Source organism: Saccostrea echinata, unplaced genomic scaffold (genome assembly GCF_033153115.1).
Source record: "Saccostrea echinata isolate AGI-Se365-2 ecotype Australia unplaced genomic scaffold, CSIRO_AGI_Sech_v1 ptg000033l, whole genome shotgun sequence".
Lineage (NCBI taxonomy): Eukaryota > Metazoa > Mollusca > Bivalvia > Ostreida > Ostreidae > Saccostrea > Saccostrea echinata.
In genome coordinates this window covers 30,471,518-30,490,707 of record NW_026889782.1, presented here as the reverse complement: position 1 = coordinate 30,490,707, position 19,190 = coordinate 30,471,518, and the positions used below count along the sequence as shown (strand labels likewise).

The following is a 19,190-nucleotide window of genomic DNA, read 5'->3' as shown; positions in this document are numbered from 1 at the left end:
CTCTGAGCCCCTAGTTTGAGGGGTCAGCCCCTTTTTCCTGATATCAGTTGAAAGGCCTTGTGATTTAGAAAACGTTTTATTCAAGAAATATTCAGAGATTTCCCTTCGTTGTGGAAATATGCTGAATTGAAATATTTAGGGGCCACCCTCCAAGTCCTTAATGGGCCGATTGACAAAAATTGAAAGGGTGCATATTGTTTAGAACATTATTCTGACCATCTTTTGTTCAGTATTGCTTATTAAAATATTCTCCCTTTTCGAGATATAAAGTATCTAAGATTTAGCATTCTGGCCCCTTGTGGCCCCTTATTACGAAACATATGATCACAATCTTATCATATATTGTTGTAAATCGTTAAGATAAACATCTTTCCTTCAGTAATGTATTACAAATTATTGATCATTAAAGAGTTAAAGATGAAAGACTTTTGGCCCCTCTCAGCCCCTAATTTGAGGGGTCAGCCCCTTTTTCTTGATATCAAATGAAAGGTCTTTTGATTTTGAAGACTTTTTGTTCAACAACTATTCTGAGATTTCTTTTCGTTGTGGAGATATGCTGAATGGAAATATTAAGGGGCCACCCCTCCAAGTCCTTAATGGGGCCGTTTGACAGAAATTGAAAGGGTACATATTGTTAAGAACATTATTCTGACCATCTTTTGTTCAGTATTGCTTATGAAAATATTCCCCCTTTTCGAGATATAGAGCGTCTAAGATTTAGTGTTCTGGCCCCTTGTGACCCATTATTACTTAACATATGATCAGAATCTTATCATATATTGTTGTAAATCGTTAAGATAAACATCTTTGCTTCAGTAATGTATTACAAATTATTGATCATTAAAGAGGTATAGATGAGAGACTTTTGGCCCTCTCAGCCCCTAATTTGAGGGGTCAGCCCTTTTTTCTTGATATCAAATGAAAGGTCCTATGATTTTGAAGACTTTTCGTTCAACAACTATTCAGAGATTTCTTTTCGTTGTGGAGATATGCTGAATGGAAATATTAAGGGGCCACCCCTCCAAGTCCTTAATGGGGCTGTTTGACAAAAATTGAAAGGTTGCATATTGTTTAGAACATTATTCTGACCATCTTTTTTTCAGTATTGCTTATCAAAATATTCTCCCTTTTCGAGATATAAAGCGTCAAAGATTTAGCATTCTGGCCCCTTGTGACCCCTTATTACGTAACATATGATCAGAATCTTATCATATATTGTTGTAAATCATTAAGATAAACATCTTTGCTTCAGTAATGTATTACAAATTATTGATCGTTAAAGAGTTAAAGATGAAAGACTTTTGGCCCTCTCAGCCCCTAATTTGAGGGGTCAGCCCTTTTTTCTTGATATCAAATGAAAGGTCCTATGATTTTGAAGACTTTTCGTTCAACAACTATTCAGAGATTTCTTTTCGTTGTGGAGATATGCTGAATGGAAATATTAAGGGGCCACCCCTCCAAGTCCTTAATGGGGCCGTTTGACAGAAATTGAAAGGGTACATATTGTTTAGAACATTATTCTGACCATCTTTTGTTCAGTATTGTTTATGAAAATATTCCCCCTTTTCGAGATATAGAGCGTCTAAGATTTAGTGTTCTGGCCCCTTGTGACCCCTTATTACGTAACATATGATCAGAATCTTATCATATATTGTTGTAAATCGTTAAGATAAACATCTTTGCTTCAGTAATGTATTACAAATTATTGATCGTTAAACAATTAAAGATGAAAGACTTTTGGCCCCTCTCAGCCCCTAATTTGAGGGGTCAGCCCCTTTCTCTTGATATTAAATGAAAGGTCGTCTCATTCTGCACAACTTTTCTTCTATATGTTTTAACAAATTCTTAGTATGTATGAAGATATGAAAGAAAATATGTTAAATTTTGTGAGATGTTTCCGAGACAGTTTTTGAGCCCTACCGAGCTTCGGCGCCTTTTGCGCTAGAGAGATTTGGACACCTGCCTGCAAATCTACAAACCTTCCCCTACCTTCACTGAAAATCTTAAGTGTGTAAATAATGGTTGCCACCCGGCACCACGTGTGCCGACGGAGGAGGACCTGACACCTGAATCGGTGTTTCGGGCACATTTTGGGAATGTTCCAGGGTCTGCCACTCGTCAGAGGTCCAACCCAAATTAAATTCTAATATACTAGCTGTATAGATATCCGGGCATGGTGTTGCATGCAATCTATTATACTAATAAATATATTAAGTAATTATCAGAATTGAGAATTATTTGTTGGCGGTAGTTGTAGTGGACATTGTTTCTGTTTTCTGTTCCACTAATAAAGCCTTGTGAATTCGAAGCTGTATGCTTTCGGATATAAATCGATGAGTGAGACAATGTATGTTGTCAAAGAGAATTAATATTCTCTATGTTGCGAGCTTATAGTTAAAGCCTTGTTAATCCGAAACTGTATGGTTTTGGATATATGTCAATGAGTAAGACAATATATTTTGTCAAAGAGAATTAATATTCTCTATCTTGCGAGCTTGCAGCTATTAGCTCGTCTTATTTAGTTGTACAGGTTGTACTTAACGGCTCTTAGATAGAACTGCAGTTAAAATTCGTTGGGAGCGGGCGGGGCGACCCATCACGTCGTCGCGCTGGAGGAGTTAAGGTGCGTGGCATGAGAGAGATCGCATTGGCTGTTTATTTAGAGTGTGTATTGGGTTATTGACAGCCGCCTGTTTGCTGATATCTGCTCAGCATGATTCTCGCCATCACGGATTGTCTTTATTTGTTAATTAATATGTTGTCTGTTCGAGTTTAAAAGCTCGTTTAGGTTTCTATGTCGCTTGTATCCAATGATAGGGGGTGTCGGGAATATTGCAGAACACTGTTTATCTTTTTGGATAATTTTCCAATGTTTGCGTAATATTTTTCCAAGTTTTTTGACTGCGGGGTTGTATTTGGTAACAAGCACAGAGGGTGGTCTATTAGATTTGGTCTTGCTATTTTTTAGCAGATCTTGTCTATTGATTGTTTCCGTCTCTGAAACAATGCTGTCAATTTCAGAGTCCGAGTACCCCCTTGATAAAAGTCGTTTCTTGAACTGTGAAATTAATTGTTTTGTTTTGTGTGGGTCAGAGGTGTTCCTCTTATGCCGAATAATTTCACCCTTGATAAATCCTCTGAAGGTAGCATTGGGGTGTGCACTGCTGCGATGCAGGTACATAAACGTTTCGGTGGGTTTGATGAACGTTTCAACGTCTAAGACTCCAGTCTGTATGAATCTCTGTCCTTTGTGCACTTTTGTGTCCAAGAACGCAGTCTCATTCAAGTGAATATTGTAAGTAAATTTAAGGTATGTGTGCTCCAGATTTGCAAGTTCAAAAAACTGCAGTATTTCACTTTCTGTGGCATCAATGACCATAAAACCGTCATCCCTATATCTAAAGTGGGCCACAATCTTATTTCTATGGTTGTATTTTTTGGTAATATTTTCAAGGATATCAAAAAGGCGGAGGTCACATATCTCGGGTGAAGGAACCGCCCCCATGCTGGCCCCTAGTATTTGTTTATAAAGGTGGCCATTAAATTCAAATTCATTGTTCTCGAGCAGAATTTTTAATAATTTAATTAGGTAATTGGTATCTGGGATTGGTATTGTGACATCATTTTGTTTCAATTTTGTGAGTGCTTTTGCTGCAGATTGGATGAGTTCCGTGGCTGTCATGTTGGTATACATCGAAGTTACATCATAGGTAACAAGCCAGGTATCAGGTTTCAAGTGTAGGGATTCAACTTTGCTGATAAAGTCTTTGGTGTCTCTAACATAAGTGTGTTGTTTTTGTACTAATGGTACAAGGAAGTGATCTATAAAGTGGCCGATTGGCATTGTAGGAGAGGAGCATTGAGAGAAAATTGGCCTCCCTGGTATAATCATTCCACGCTGCAGGGCTTCGGACCCTTTGAAGTTTTCAATGTCAGAGATGCAGATTTTATGTATTTTAGGTAGTAGGTATAATCTGCCAGGCCTGAATGTAAGGGGCTGCGACAGAAATCTGTGAGTAGTGTTGTCAATGTTAGAATTGATGTGCATTTCACATACAACCTTATTGATCAGATTGTGTATTTCTTGTGTTCTGTCCTTGTGAATTGCGGCATAATGAATGCCATCATTTAATTGTCTAAGTCCCTCCGCTACATAATTGGAGCGGTTCTGAACTACAACAGTAGTGGATTTGTCTGCCTTTTTTATGATAATAATAGGCTCGTTGCGGAGACTGGTCAGGGCAGATCGTTCTTTTTTAGTCAAATTGTCTCTAAATTTGTGAAAGTGGATTTTACATAGCTCCATTTTAGTTGCATAGAGATAATTCTCTAAAGCTGTGTACGGTGTGTTGCCAGGGTTGTAGTTAGTATTGATATATAAGGGATGCAATTTTGTATCATTCTCATCTGTTTGAAAGAGTATCCTGCATCTCATTTTCCTTGCTAGTTCATTGAAACTACATAGCAAGTTCTGTCTTATGTTTTGCGTCCCAGGTGTGGGAATAAATTTCAAACCTTTGCTGAGTAATGATATTTCAGCTTCAGACAGGGTATAGTCTGAGAGATTGAGAACATTATTCTTAGCGTTCTCTGACAGACGTTTTGTTCGTCTGATAGTTCGAGCTTTTCTGTTGTTTGCTCGTCTTATTTTATATTTTTCCTTTTTCTGCGTTTTAGAGAGCCTTCTACTAGGCATCTTAACGTAATGCCGATCTGGGGAACAGATCTGCATTGATTGCTTAGTATAATGGACGAGGTTATGATCATCAGGGGCTCCTAGGGGGTATAGTTGAGGCGCGCTGATTGGCATGCGGAGTTATTTCGGGGCGCCGGCAGGCGAGGTAGATTGAAATGAGAGGAGGCGTATTTTTTTCTAGGAGTGGTATAAAAACGTTTATTTTCCTGTGAATGACTATATGATGCAATACAGATGCCATGGTTACAATGTCCGGCTTAGACTTGTTGCGGGACCGCGTATGAGAAGCGTCGAGGCGAGGGTTAGGTGTGTTAAAGCCCTATGGCTTCGACAATAATAATTGCTGCAGATGTTCTGAGTTTTGTACATATCTAAATGGTCCGCAGTGTAGAGTTGTGAAATTCAACACTGTGGTAATCATAATCAATAATCATAAACGCCCCAAGTACGACAACAATGGGGCAGGTTCGCTGAGGCATGCAGGAAGTAAAACAGAGATGTCGACAGTGACTCATATAACAAAGCTTTATTGTACATATTTTTTATGCTGAGTTTTTCACAGTACATGTTATGTTGGTTGATTTTAAGTCTGTATACTAAACGTACAATAAAAGTTTCTTGTTCAGAGAGAATAAAAGGATTAATATGGCGGTAAACCTTACCATACGTGTGGGTAGTCCACGAATATGAATTGTTTTATATACTTAGTGTCTGTTTACAAACACGTAAGATACGTTCACACCCTAGCATTTGCAAAAAGGGCAAGGAACTTGCACGGTCATTTGTTACTTGGGTCCTGAAGCATTTTAGTCAGATTTTTCAGTTCTTGAATGATAGATGGTTGATTGGTCCTTGAATTTCTCTGACCATTGCCCCGTCCTCTTGACCATGGTCTTGACTGGCTTGAACTCGGGCGTTTATGCTCGTAGGCTCTCGCAGGAGCTCTCAATTTGTATTGGTTGATCTTTTCAACCCATTTTTGTTTGAGGGCCTCAAGGTCCGAGAAGAATTTGGCCCGGTAAGTGCCGGCTTCACGGTCATTAGCTGCTAATTTGCTTTTGGTCTCGGCCACTCTTTTCTTGATTTCCTCATTTTTTTCTCGGATGATCTGTGCACATGTATCTTGCAGAGTGCTTATAAGTTTGGTAAGCCCCTTTTGGTGAAGGTCCTTGGTTATGTCCTTAAATAGCTCCTGGCTAACTTCATCGCAGCTTGCTGTGAAGTTGAGTTGAAAGTTCAGGAAGGCGGGTAGGTTTGGGTTTTCCGCATTGACATCCACCTTGTCTATTGAGTGCTTAATGGTGGCAATTCTGTGGCGTTTGAACATTAAATTGTCAACTTCCTTAATAGCGCTGTCCACCGTTTTTTGGTAGTCTTCACTTTTGCTTGCCGATGAGACGAGCGTTGTCTCATTCAAGTCCAAATCAGGATCACTATCATATTCAGGTGGTGTGTCCTCTATTTTTTGGCCCGGTGTGGGATAGCTGTGTGTTAGGTCAAAGTTGTCCGTGTCCATATTATTGCTTTCCATGTTAGAAGGTAGCAGTGGAGGGATGAAGCTGCTTTTAGTGGATTTACGGAGACCTGAGGACATTTGTTATAAAGTCAGAAGTCTGAATGACTCTGGGTGCTTATTGTTGGTGTGTTTGTAGATTTGTTGGGGTTAATTGATAATTGAGCGTGATTCCCCGCTTTTGATGTGTGAGTAAGCTTTATAGGTGTTGAGTTTGATTTATATGTGTAATTTGGCAAACAACAGTGTGAAATTGTGAATTTCAATTTCCGCTTACATCAAGGGAACTGAGGGATTGGTATGAGTTACGGTATGTTAGAAACGAATGACAGCCTGAGAAGTGGCTCTGTCAGGTCTTTGTATGCCTAGCCTGTGTTTGTGATGGTGGACGTTGGTTTAATTCCTGAGTTGACAGGCTCAGAGGAAAAATACAAAACGATGCTGTATCGCAGGTAGCAACGGTACAACGTGTACATCGCTCTGTCATATACAATAGTCTTAGTTTGCTGCTGGCAAATGAATAAAGGGATCTAGAGCAGATACCTTAATAAAAAGATATTCATGTGATAACTGATACTATACTGTAATTGATATAAAAAGTTCATTTTGTTGAAGAAGTATGTATATGTATAAAACGTGTGCCCGAAACACCAATATTGGTGACACGTGCCTCAACCGACATAGCACACGGATCGAGAATGGAAACCAAATCGATACACGGGAGGGTGGCAAGGGGTACGAGGTACCAAGATCAATGTGTAAATAATGGTTGCCACCCGGCACCACGTGTGCCGACGGAGGAGGACCTGACACCTGAATCGGTGTTTCGGGCACATTTTGGGAATGTTCCAGGGTCTGCCACTCGTCAGAGGTCCAACCCAAATTAAATTCTAATATACTAGCTGTACAAGTACAACCTGTACAACTAAATAAGACGAGCTAATAGCTGCAAGCTCGCAAGATGGAGAATATTAATTCTCTTTGACAAAATATATTGTCTTACTCATTGACATATATCCAAAACCATACAGTTTCGGATTAACAAGGCTTTAACTATAAGCTCGCAACATAGAGAATATTAATTCTCTTTGACAACATACATTGTCTCACTCATCGACTTATATCCGAAAGCATACAGCTTCGAATTCACAAGGCTTTATTAGTGGAACAGAAAACAGAAACAATGTCCACTACAACTACCGCCAACAAATAATTCTCAATTCTGATAATTACTTAATATATTTATTAGTATAATAGATTGCATGCAACACCATGCCCGGATATCTATACAGCTAGTATATTAGAATTTAATTTGGGTTGGACCTCTGACGAGTGGCAGACCCTGGAACATTCCCAAAATGTGCCCGAAACACCGATTCAGGTGTCAGGTCCTCCTCCGTCGGCACACGTGGTGCCGGGTGGCAACCATTATTTACACATATCTTAAGTCGTTTCGGAGGAGTTTCCAGGACAAGCCGACCCTCTGAAAATCAGAAAATCCTTAATATCTCGAGATGGAAAGTGACGTCATCAACGAAAAAAATTTCCAATAAGGTTCAGATCAATACCTATCAGATCTGCAAGTTTCATGAAAATCAGCCCAGACGTTACCGAGAACTTGCGTGCACAAAATCGGTAAGAATAATAATAATAATAATAATAATAATAATAATAGGGAAAAAGAAACCGAACGAAAACAATAAGGTCTTCCGCTGGAGACGGAAGACCTTAATAATAATAAGAAAAGTGAAAAATCAACAATAGAATAATAGAAGGGTCTTCCGCAGAAGACGGAAGACCCTAATAATAAAATTGAAAAAGAAACAATAGAATAATAGAAGGGTCTTCCGTTGGAGACGGAAGACCCTAATAATAATAATAGGGAAAAAGAAACCGAACGAAAACAATAAGGTCTTCCGTTGGAGACGGAAGACCTTAACTAGACGAGCTTGTTGCAAAGCAACAAATAAGTCTTCCGTCTAAATCTCAAGAAGATGAGATTGAGATCGAGAGGCTTCTACGGTCATATGTGCAAAAATGAACCATTTACCATTACTCTCGGTGTGACCGGAAGTGACGTCATTTTGACGACTTTTAATGGTCACCTTATCTGCTACTTGTCATTTTGAACAACTTTTCTTCTATGAAGCTATACAAATTCTCGATACTTTTTGAGATATCAGGAAAACACTTTTGGCCCCTCTATCTCCCTAATGTTAGGGGCCAGGCCCTTATTGTTGGTATCCTTTGAAAGATCGTAACATTCTACACAACTTTTGTTCTATATGTTTTAACAAAATATTTACAGGTAAAAAGATAGTATAGAAAAAGTGTTTAAAAAATTTAAAATTCCAGATAGGACATTTTTCGGGCCATAGCGAGCGCCGACGTGGGGCATTTCCGGTAAAAATGAAATGCGTTATGCATATCTACAGACATAGGTCTACCATACCTGAAAGTTTCATGTTTCTAACTAAAGCCGTATATGGGAAAATCTGGGGACAACCCGACCCTTCGAAAACCATTAAATCGGCAATATCTCTGGTCCGGAAGTGACGTCATCAAAACAGAAAAAAAACGCATAAGGTTCAAGTGATGATACATAAGTCCTAAAAGTTTCAAGGAAATCCATCGAGCCGTTTTTGAGAAATCGCGTGCACAAAATCGGTAAGAAAAAAAAAACAATAATAATAATAACTAGACTCTTGTTGCCATGGCAACAAAAAAGTCTTCCGTTCTTCTAAATCTGTAAGAATTTGCTTTTTTTCTGTGTAAAAAACATACATGTCATATTTACTGTGAAAGAAAAAAAATAACTGGAAAAAGTCCTTTCAGTACTTAAGGTACTTTGATTTTCATTATCAATATTGTATATTACATTTGGCACCTATAAGAGATAAACGTATATCATTAGCAATTTTAAAAAAAATTGTTTGCAATCATTTCTAAGACAAACAAACAGACGAACGAACACCGTACTATCATAAACTTCATTGTGTGTATATTTTGGCATAATTGTGAAGGTGTTATAAAAAAAATATAATGAATTAAGTTAGTATCACACTAAACGTAAAGTCACTGAGTTTTGTAAAGTTATAATATCAAGATTTGACAGCATACCTCTAAGACAGATTATTCAATTACAGTAATTCTTCAGCAATCGATTGATTGATTGATTGATTATACGTATGTTGTTTAACGTCCCTCTCGAGAATTTTTCACTTACATGGAGACGCCACCACTCGCCGGTGGAGACTGCAAATTTTTGTCCTATACTTTGGCACTTATCGCAATTGAGCAGTGGGGAATCTTTTTTATGCCAGCACCTTCTGCAACAAGGGACCTCGATTTATACGATCTCATCCAAAGGACCGGTCTCCACGTCCCACAATCCAAGTTCATAATACCGAGATATTTTATTTTTTATTTTATTTTTTCACAAGATTGTTGCATCAGATTTACTTAAAGATCATACTTCAAGATCATTTCGAACTCAGGCTACTTAATTGCAGTGAATACAGCGTCAAGTGATTTTGATTGACAGGTCAACACACGTGCACTTCGTGTGATACTTTTTAAGCTGAAAAATATACAGGATGTGACCATGACTGACTATGAAATCAGAAAACATTTAATAAAGAATGGGTGTGACCGATACAGAACTAATTTTTGGTCTATGTAAATGGATAGGAGGATCGGGATTAAGAGGGAATCTCTCTCTCCCCCCCCCTCTCTCAGACGTAAATTGAACATTTCATAATGACAAATCTACCATTATAGAATATGAAATTCTGTATACATGTAAATGGTAATTATATTCACATGTTCCAGATTTAAATCTAAAACGAATATATAATTCAAATAACTAGCTGCACGAACGTCTCCAAATATTAATCAAGATGGGGGGGGGGGGGAGGAGGCTTCAAAGTAATTAGATAGTTTTATGTTTTATGAATTATAAGGAAAAGTACGGACGTCAGTTGCATGTACATAATTATATATCACTGCATAAAATTGTGTTCATTCAGGTATACTTATCCCACATATCAAGAGACCTGTGCAATTTTTTTATCATGGTTTTTTTTTTTTTTCAAAAGAAACATATAGCGTACCATTATTTCACACAGGATCGCGTTTTCACATATTTTTTTTTAACTCTTTGAGTATTTCACAAGAATTCAAGAATCATCTTTTTTAATTCCTTGGGTATATAGAGTATAAATCATGTGTCATAAATAATTTAACCTTTTTATCAAATATACATGTAATAACCAAATCTAATCTATAGATTGATTTTCTTTCTTTTAAGTGGCAGATATCAATTTATTTATAAAGGCTTTAAAACAGTACTGTATTACAATTTTCTATCGCTCAATTCCTTTTTTGAGTGTATGTAATATTTTTTAATATCGAAAATAAAACTCGGAAATCGGGATAATTTCGCATTCAAATCATAGAGAATAATAAATCGTCTACATTATAGAAGGCTTATAACTATCGTATTCTGAACTTACTATACGAGATAGATAAAATTGCATGCCTGTCCATCACTATAAATGTATATTCAGTGCTTATAATATATTTACTTGAATTAGGTACCTAGCATATATATTAATTTTTCTTTTTAGATATATTCATGTGTAAATCAATTAACTGTCAATACAGACTTACACTACACTGGCAACTTTAAACTATACATGCTTTGGAAGCGGTAACCAACGTACTCTTACATTTAGAAGAGTGCATATGGAACGTCTAAATATTTTTGATATGGAGAGTGTATATGTCTCTGACGTCATCGATACTATTTCCGCCTTTATCTCGAAAGTTCTATTCTCACTTACAAGTCAGAGTTATCTTTCTTTGCCCATTGTATACACACTAGGTAAATGGGGAAAATGACGGTACCTAAAATCTAGAAAATGCGCAATCCAATTTTAAAACAAATTACATATTTAGTATTTGTAGAATAACCTCTGTTATACATAATAAAATCTTGAAAAAATATTAAAAATCAAAAAAGTTGAAAATTGACCAAACACAAGTTCACTTCCGGTTCGGACAGGAAGTACCGGAAACACACGAAAACAACTTCGAAACAAAGAGAATGTCATGATCTAATGCTCCTGTAAATTTCACATCTTTACCTCAAACCGTTTCCGAGAAAAATTCCGGACAAAAGTCCATTTAAAAATTGGAAATTCGGCCGTAACTTCGGACCGGAAGTGAATTTTTCAAAAAACGGAATTTTATATAAACTTCATATATCAGCCTACTATCATGTGAAAAATTGTGAAAATCTATCCAACCATCTCTGAGTAATCGCGCTCACAAAATTTGGGAGGAATAATAATAATAATAATAATAAAAAGAAACAATACAATCACTATAAGTCTTCCGTTGTGAACGGAAGACTTAACTAGAAACTCATTACTAGTAATGAGAAGGTCTTCCGTTATACTACTTCCTGTTTGCATAAACATGTCTTTTCCAACGTCGATATAAGCCTAAAACTGATGTAGAAACAAAATAACTTAAAAAAATTACTTTTTTCTTCATTTCCTGTCACGACCGGAAGTAATGACGACAGACGATTTTTACACGATGCAAATGAACTGATGACTGACTATAAGTCCTGAAAGTTTTAGACTTCAGTCTTTTACTCTTACCGAGCAATTGTGAGAACACATTCTAATTTTGGGGACAGGAAAACACACGACCGGAAGTGAATTGAATAAAAATCTCTGAATTTTCTCATGACATTTGTAGTATCTACAGCATATGTATAAAAAAACATTTCAAATACTTATCTTTAAGTGATATTTATGAGAAAGCTAAACATCGAAATAACGTAGTTTATCTCTTTAAACCGGAAGTTTACAGTTTTTGTTTCCGGTGGAATCTAACATATTTCAAAACACGAAAGAGATGCAACAAAGTGATGCAAGTTTTAATTTTATAAAGAAAAGTTGAAATTTTCGATTTTTTGATCACTTCCTGTGACGACCGGAAGTGACGGCTGACGCGTCTAACCCTATGTGTTTTGCCTACTCCTCAAGGTCTTCTACTCATTTAAGTTTGGTGTCTTAATCTCATGCCGTTTCCGAGACCTCGCTGAGATAACTTTTCATTTTGAGGACAGGAAAAACACGTGACTGGAAGTGAATTTTACTAAGATTTTTGACGTTACTCTAGACATTTGCAGTCTGAATAACATATCTAAAAATCTTTTCAAATACTTTATCTACAAAAGATATTTAAGGGAAAGTAAATTACTCAAATTATGTAGTTTTCCTCTTCTAAGCGGAAGTTGTCGTTTTTGTTTCCGGTGGGACTGACATATTTCAAAACTACACATGAGATGCAATAATATGATGCAAAAAAAAAATTCAAAAAAGAAAAGTTGAAATTTTTGATTTCTTTGATCAGTTCCTGTGACGACCGGAAGTGACGGCTGACACGCTTAACCCAAATGGGCTCGCCTACTCCTCATGATCTATTACTCGTATAAGTTTGGTGTCTTAATCTCTTACCGTTTCTGAGATCTCACTCGGAAAAAATATTTTTGAAAAGAACGGAAATCGGACATACCTGACGACCGGAAGTGAATTTTGAAAAAAATGAAAAAAAAAAAAAAACGCCTCGGTATATTTTTTAATTCTCTATCAACCCTGAAAATTTCATGAAAATCCATCCAGTCATCTCTGAGTAATCCTGCCGACAAAAAAAGGGGAAAATAGTAATAATAATAATAATAATAATAAACAGTACAATCACTATAAGGTCTTCCGTCTGGAACGGAAGACCTTAATAATAAACAGTACAATCACTATAAGGTCTTCCGTCTGGAACGGAAGACCTTAATAATAATAAGAAACAGAGTAAAAACAATATGTTCCCAAACTTCGTTTGGGGAACATAATCAATGATTTATATTCATATATTCAGAGACATTATCTCAATATTCCGTACAGCAGCAGGGCTGCATTGAATCCTGCTATGGGGTGGAATCTTATTGGACACCGTCAGGTCACAGTTGTCCTTTCACCCTAGTTATTGGAAGTAAAATATTTTTAAAAAATAAAGGTAAAAAAGTCTTTAAAATATTCTAAATCCTATTCAGATAGAAAATCTAATGACCTACATAGAGTAAAACACGGTTATAGCAAAGTGATTTTCATTCCCCTTGGTTTTGAATAGTATTATGAACTTAACGGATATAACGAATATAACGAATTATGTTTATAACGAAGCTAATCTCTCCGTCCCTTTCACTTTGCTACAAGCTTATTTTATCGAGTATACTTTAATTGAGCTTACATTTATTCACATCTAGAATTTTCTGTATAAACCAATTCCTTTTTTCAAATTTTTTATGCAAAGAATATATATATTGGATAACATGAAAATGATTTAGTTTTGCAAATTTCATTACGTATGTATTTGTAAAGCATTTGAAATCTTTTCCAGACACGTGTCCGTCTAACATTTTTGATTTCTGTCGTGCTTGGACAGGTGGCAACGATCTTAGAACGGAAGGTAGATACCAATGGAACAATGCTAATGAAAGCATGGCCTTCACAAATTGGGAGTCAAATGAACCAAGCATTACTTATCCTTTTCAAGCGAAGTATAGCGACTGTATCCACCTACTTAGAAATGGAAACTGGAATGATATACCTTGTTCGACAAAGACTAACTTCATCTGTGAGAAGGCCTGAAGGTCGATAGACAAGAACTATGCTGGTGTGTTTTTATCAGTGCGTTCAGAAGAGTTGTGCGTCTTTGTCTATCCGCAAAGTGTACGTTCTCAAATTTAATATATTCATGTAAAAGTTGAAAACAGATAATTAGAAATATTTCTTGTTGACACATGTAACGTTTTGTGGGAGTTGTGTGATTTGTATTAGTTTATTTTGTTATCAATTTAGTTTAAAAGACGTCCCATCATTAAAAAGAAAGCACAATAACTTACTTAATGGAAATGAACATATTGAGGAAAAATGCTACACCAAAATTTTATTTAACTGGTCTTTAATGTAATTGTAATTTTAAAAAAAATGGACCAATCCCAATCGAAATTAAACTGATCCAAATCAAAATTAATTCAAATTTTTACAGAAGCACTAAATTCTGCCATTCTCTCTAAGAAAACTATTTGAAAGACAATTTCAATTACTTTGTAAACCATATTACACTCAAGCAATTTAGCATTCTTGTGAAATTGTTATATATTTTCCATTTTATACAATTCTGGTTGGAATCAGATTAATTTCTAATAGGATTGGTCCTAGGTTTAAAATAGTCATGTTTCTAAAATCTTACAATTTCATTTTAATTTCTTTTTTAAAATATGATCTTCTAGAATGTCGTTCCTAGCTGTGACTTGTTTCTTGAAGAATTTATCCGTAGGTTAATAAAAATATTATCAAATACTATATTTTACTTTGATAAATAATTATTAGAAAAATCAAAAGAGTATTTTTCTTTACATATCTAGTTTGATAATAATTTTACGCATTTATTAACTGCAAATTCTAAATTCTAAATCATCTTATTTACAATTAAAAATAAACATAACGAACAGTAATCAAAACCAAAGTCCATTGAAACAAATGTGAAGCAGAGCAAACACGGACCTCTAGATAGATTTAAACATTTTCCTGGAAAAAATACAAACAAGAAGGTCATGGGCCACATCGCTCACTTAAGCACATTGGCTAGGAAAAAGCAGAGATCTTGTTCAGTATTGATAAGGTTATGGGGTGGGGGGTGGGGTTACTTTAATTTGCACTACCTCAGGATGCTTCCATTTCAATATTGATAGTCATGGCTTTGTTGTTCTTGAGAATAATAAGGAATATTTTGTAAAATCAACTAGAATATAAAGTATGTAGTGATTTTTTTTCTCAATATTCACATTTTATATGCATTTGTCGTATTTTTCGATGTCCCTTTTGCTTCATGGAAGTTTTATAAAATAAATGTACACACAGTTGTATGCAAAAGCAAAATTCAAATGAAACTTCTCATTTAAAAACGGTCCCCTGGATATTGAATTTGATTTGATGCTTTCAATTATATCATAGTAAACACCTAAATAAAAACTTGTTTATATTAATATTGTTTATATTGTTTATAATAATTTTCTGATAAGGGTTACCTTTCATTTCAATGATTTCTATTAATGCAACTTAAAAATGCTTTTAACCAAATTATAGATTCAAGAAACAAACCAAAGAGAAAGGCTGAATGTTGGATCCCTGCCTTTTAAAAAGCTTGAAAATTTATAGTTATTCTTTTTCACAATATGACTTCAGCAAATGACTCAGGTTTGTATTGCAAAACAAGCACACCTCCTTTCCATTCTTTTAACCACCGAAATATGGCTGAAATATTTTCATTGTAATGTCATTAAAAACTTATAAAAAAAAAAAAGTAACAAAAACAAATTACACTGCATGATGAAGCGTAAAAAATGTAGTATGAATGATTTTTTTTTTCTAGAAAAACATCCAAACATGAAAGAAATGTATGAAACTCTGTGGTTTCTTTTATGTTGATCTCAATGGGATATATCGAATTAACGTAGGAATGCAATTAAATATTGTTAATTTGAAAACGTCTTCAATATATCTACATGTCGTTTAAAGGGTCATGGCAAAAGAACTTTTATTCAAGGGTTTTTGAATAAATTCTGCTTCAAAGAAATACTCATTCATGTATGTCCCCATGGCATTGGTAAAACTCAGGAAAGAGAAAACTTTATATCATATTAATCCATATATTATTGATAAGCAGGAGTGCTTTTCAGTTTCCTATGTACCTTGAAAAAAATCGATTCTATAAAATGAATAATTAACTTAATGCTCAGGAATATCATTTTGGGATCAAATTGCAGAAAAAAAACACATATTTAAATGAGAAAATGGGCGACAAAATATGACATATGACACAACAATGAAATTTTGAAATCTAAAGACAAACTTCACGGTACCAAAAATAGATACTGAAAATTGAAAACAAACACTACTATACAATTCAAAAATGATATAGCGCAATTCAAGACAAAACACTGTGGTACAATTTTAGACAAAAATTATACTGAAATAAAAAAGGTGAAGATCAGAGACAAACATTTTGGTATAATTTAAGACAGAAATATAGAATATCAAAGACAAATACTGTGGTATTTAAAGAAAAAACACTAAGCTATAACCACATTTCTATATTAGTGAAAAATTCTCATTCACATTCAATTTGCATTAGTCGCATTTTTCGAAGCCCCTTGTGCTTCATTATATAAGGTTTATAAAATAAGCGTACACACAGTGTTATGCCAAAAAAAAAAATCAAATAAAGTTTATTTCTTATTTAAACACCTCCTAGCATGAGAATTGATTTGATGTTTTTAGTTAAGTCATCCTAAGTGCCTAACTCAAGACGTACAAATATTATTAATTGTTATTTAATTTTTTTGGGTACCCTTTATTTTAATGGTTTTTTTATTAAGTCTAAAAATGCGTTTAACCAAATGATTGATTAAAAAAAAATCAGTGATAAACTCTAAGTGTGATAACGAAAATGCATTTAACTCAATTGAAAATACACTTCTCGCCACAAGTGGAAATTTACTTCTCCGTTGATTTATTTTTCGCGAGATCATTCTACCATACTAGAGTTTTTGTTTCTTTAAAAATATCCCCTAACATGTATATAACTAATGCTTCTTATTTTCTACATAAATGAAAAGTGTTTTTTTTTTAAATTCATTTTATACAGTAGTTTGTTACGAGATAAAAAATTAATAAGTTTATACTGAAAAGGCTGCAATGATATTTCATTAGAGCTTACAAAAGATAGCAAAATGTTCTTTTTTTCTTACCCTCTTAATCTTTACTCCCATTTGTCTACTCATGTTTGAATTTCATTCAAACTTTTCTAATATATCCCTGTTTATGATAATGGACTTTTTCTGTTATTGAACACCAAGATTAAAGAATCTCGTTCAAATGAAGCATTTAAAAAATTGTCATATGTTTTGCAAATTATATGGAATAGCATCTCTGAGGCAGAAGTAATCAAGGAAAAGTATATTCAAAGAAAACAGTGTGACAACATTTTCATGAATTTCAAATAATGATTCTCAAAACCAATGTATACCTTGTTTACAGGAACACTGTCTTATTACTTATCATAATGTTTTCATCAAACCATCAAGTTTCCTAAAATATTAATGATAAGTGTTAAATTATGAGCAGGCAGAGCAGAAACAGACCTCCAAACACAGAGGTTTGTTATTATTAAATGGGTATCGTCTTCTCGTATCAATGATGTCTCTTTAAAATTTCGGTCATGATGAAGATGCAAGAATTTGTTTTTGACAAGTTCTAGTAATTATAAAGCCATGCAATAAAACTTTTACAAGCAAAGATATATTGCCTGATCCAGTAAATGCACTACCGAGCTTCTATCATTACTCCTCACAAAAATACTAACTGCAGTAAATGAGACTTATTAAATGTAATGTGCTGCAGCATATTCTGGAAGTGGTGTAGATCAGAAGTGGATGCTCAAGAAGTCCATAAAATTGAAAAAAATAAAATCACCATTTTTTTCAAAAGTAGTTAACATCCAAACACACGACTTTCCTACACTTTGTGCAACCATTCCTCATGATAAATCTAAAACTAGGTTTTCTGATATCATAAACAACTGCTTCTTCAATAAAAATGGAACTAAATTTTCACATCTTGCGATTGTTCATCAACAACATTAGTTCGTTTAAAATCACTCTGACTCTACACAAGTACTCTGAAGGAAGCTAGAGTTTTTAATCTTTGGTGACTAGCTGACTGGTCACGATAGCCTTGTGGTAAGGCGCTCGCTTCGTGATCGGGTCCGATTTTCGTTCGCTGCGCCGCGTCAAACCTAAGATGTAAACATAGGTTATGACTATTCCTTCGCTAAGCGCCCGGCACTAGAAGAAAAAGTAAGGGGTCTTTTGGATGAGACCTTAAAAACTTAGATCTCTTGTCTTGGTAGGCGTTGGCATGATAAAGAAAACCCTCACTGCTCATTGGCCCTCTGAGTGCCGAGTTTTGGTCTATATTTGAAGCCCTTCACCGGTATACGGTTACGTCTTTATATGAGTGAAAAATTTTCGATTGGGGCATAAAAACAACATACATATCTATTAATCAGTCTTTGGAAACTAAGTCTTCCACAAACAGTTGGAATTTTGATTTTTTTTTATATCGCTCACTGTTATATTCGCCTCTATCAATGTAAAACAAGGAAGCAATTAATATTGAATAAACTTCTCTTCTCACTGGATATAGTATTGATATAAAAAATCCCTTTTTTAGCTCACCTGAGCCGAAGGAGTGAGCTTTTCTGATCACATTTTATTGTAGTCCGTCTGTCCGTCTGTAAACTTTTCACATTTTCGACTTCTTCTCCAGAACCACTGGGCCAATTTCAACCAAACTTGCCACAAAGTATTCTTGGGTAAAGGGGATTCAATTTTGTTCAAATGAAGGGCCACACTTTCTTCCAAGGGGAGAAAATTAAGAATTCGTGAAAAATTAATGGCATCATTAAAAAGTCTTCTTCTCAAGAACCACTGTGCTTGAAAACATGAAACTTATGTGGAAGCATCCTCAGGTAGTGTAGATTCAAATTTGTTCAAATCATGACCCCCGGGGGTCGGGTGGGGCCACAATGGGCGATCAAAGTTGTACATAGGAAATATATAGGAAAAATCTTTAAAAATCTTCTTCTCAAGAACAGAAAAGCCATAATTGGTCATATTTATATGGTAGCATCCTCAGGTAGTGTAGATTCAATTTTGTTCAAATCATGACCCCCGGGGGTCGGGTGGGGCCACAATGGGCGATCAAAGTTGTACATAGGAATATAAAGGAAAAATCTTTAAAAATCTTCTTCTCAAGAACAGCAAAGCCATAATTGGTCATATTT

General features: G+C 35.2%; 1 protein-coding gene across 1 annotated transcript in view; it reads left to right on the top strand.

The window, feature by feature from the left end:
* LOC133199119 (perlucin-like protein) overlaps positions 1 to 13,930 on the top strand; it is an 87,242-nt gene extending 73,312 nt beyond the window's left edge. The window contains exon 4 of the mRNA XM_061334993.1: positions 13,680 to 13,930. Within this exon, the coding sequence (XP_061190977.1) occupies positions 13,680 to 13,930 (251 nt within the window). The remainder of the gene's footprint in view (positions 1 to 13,679) is intronic.
* Positions 13,931 to 19,190: the final 5,260 nt, after the last annotated feature.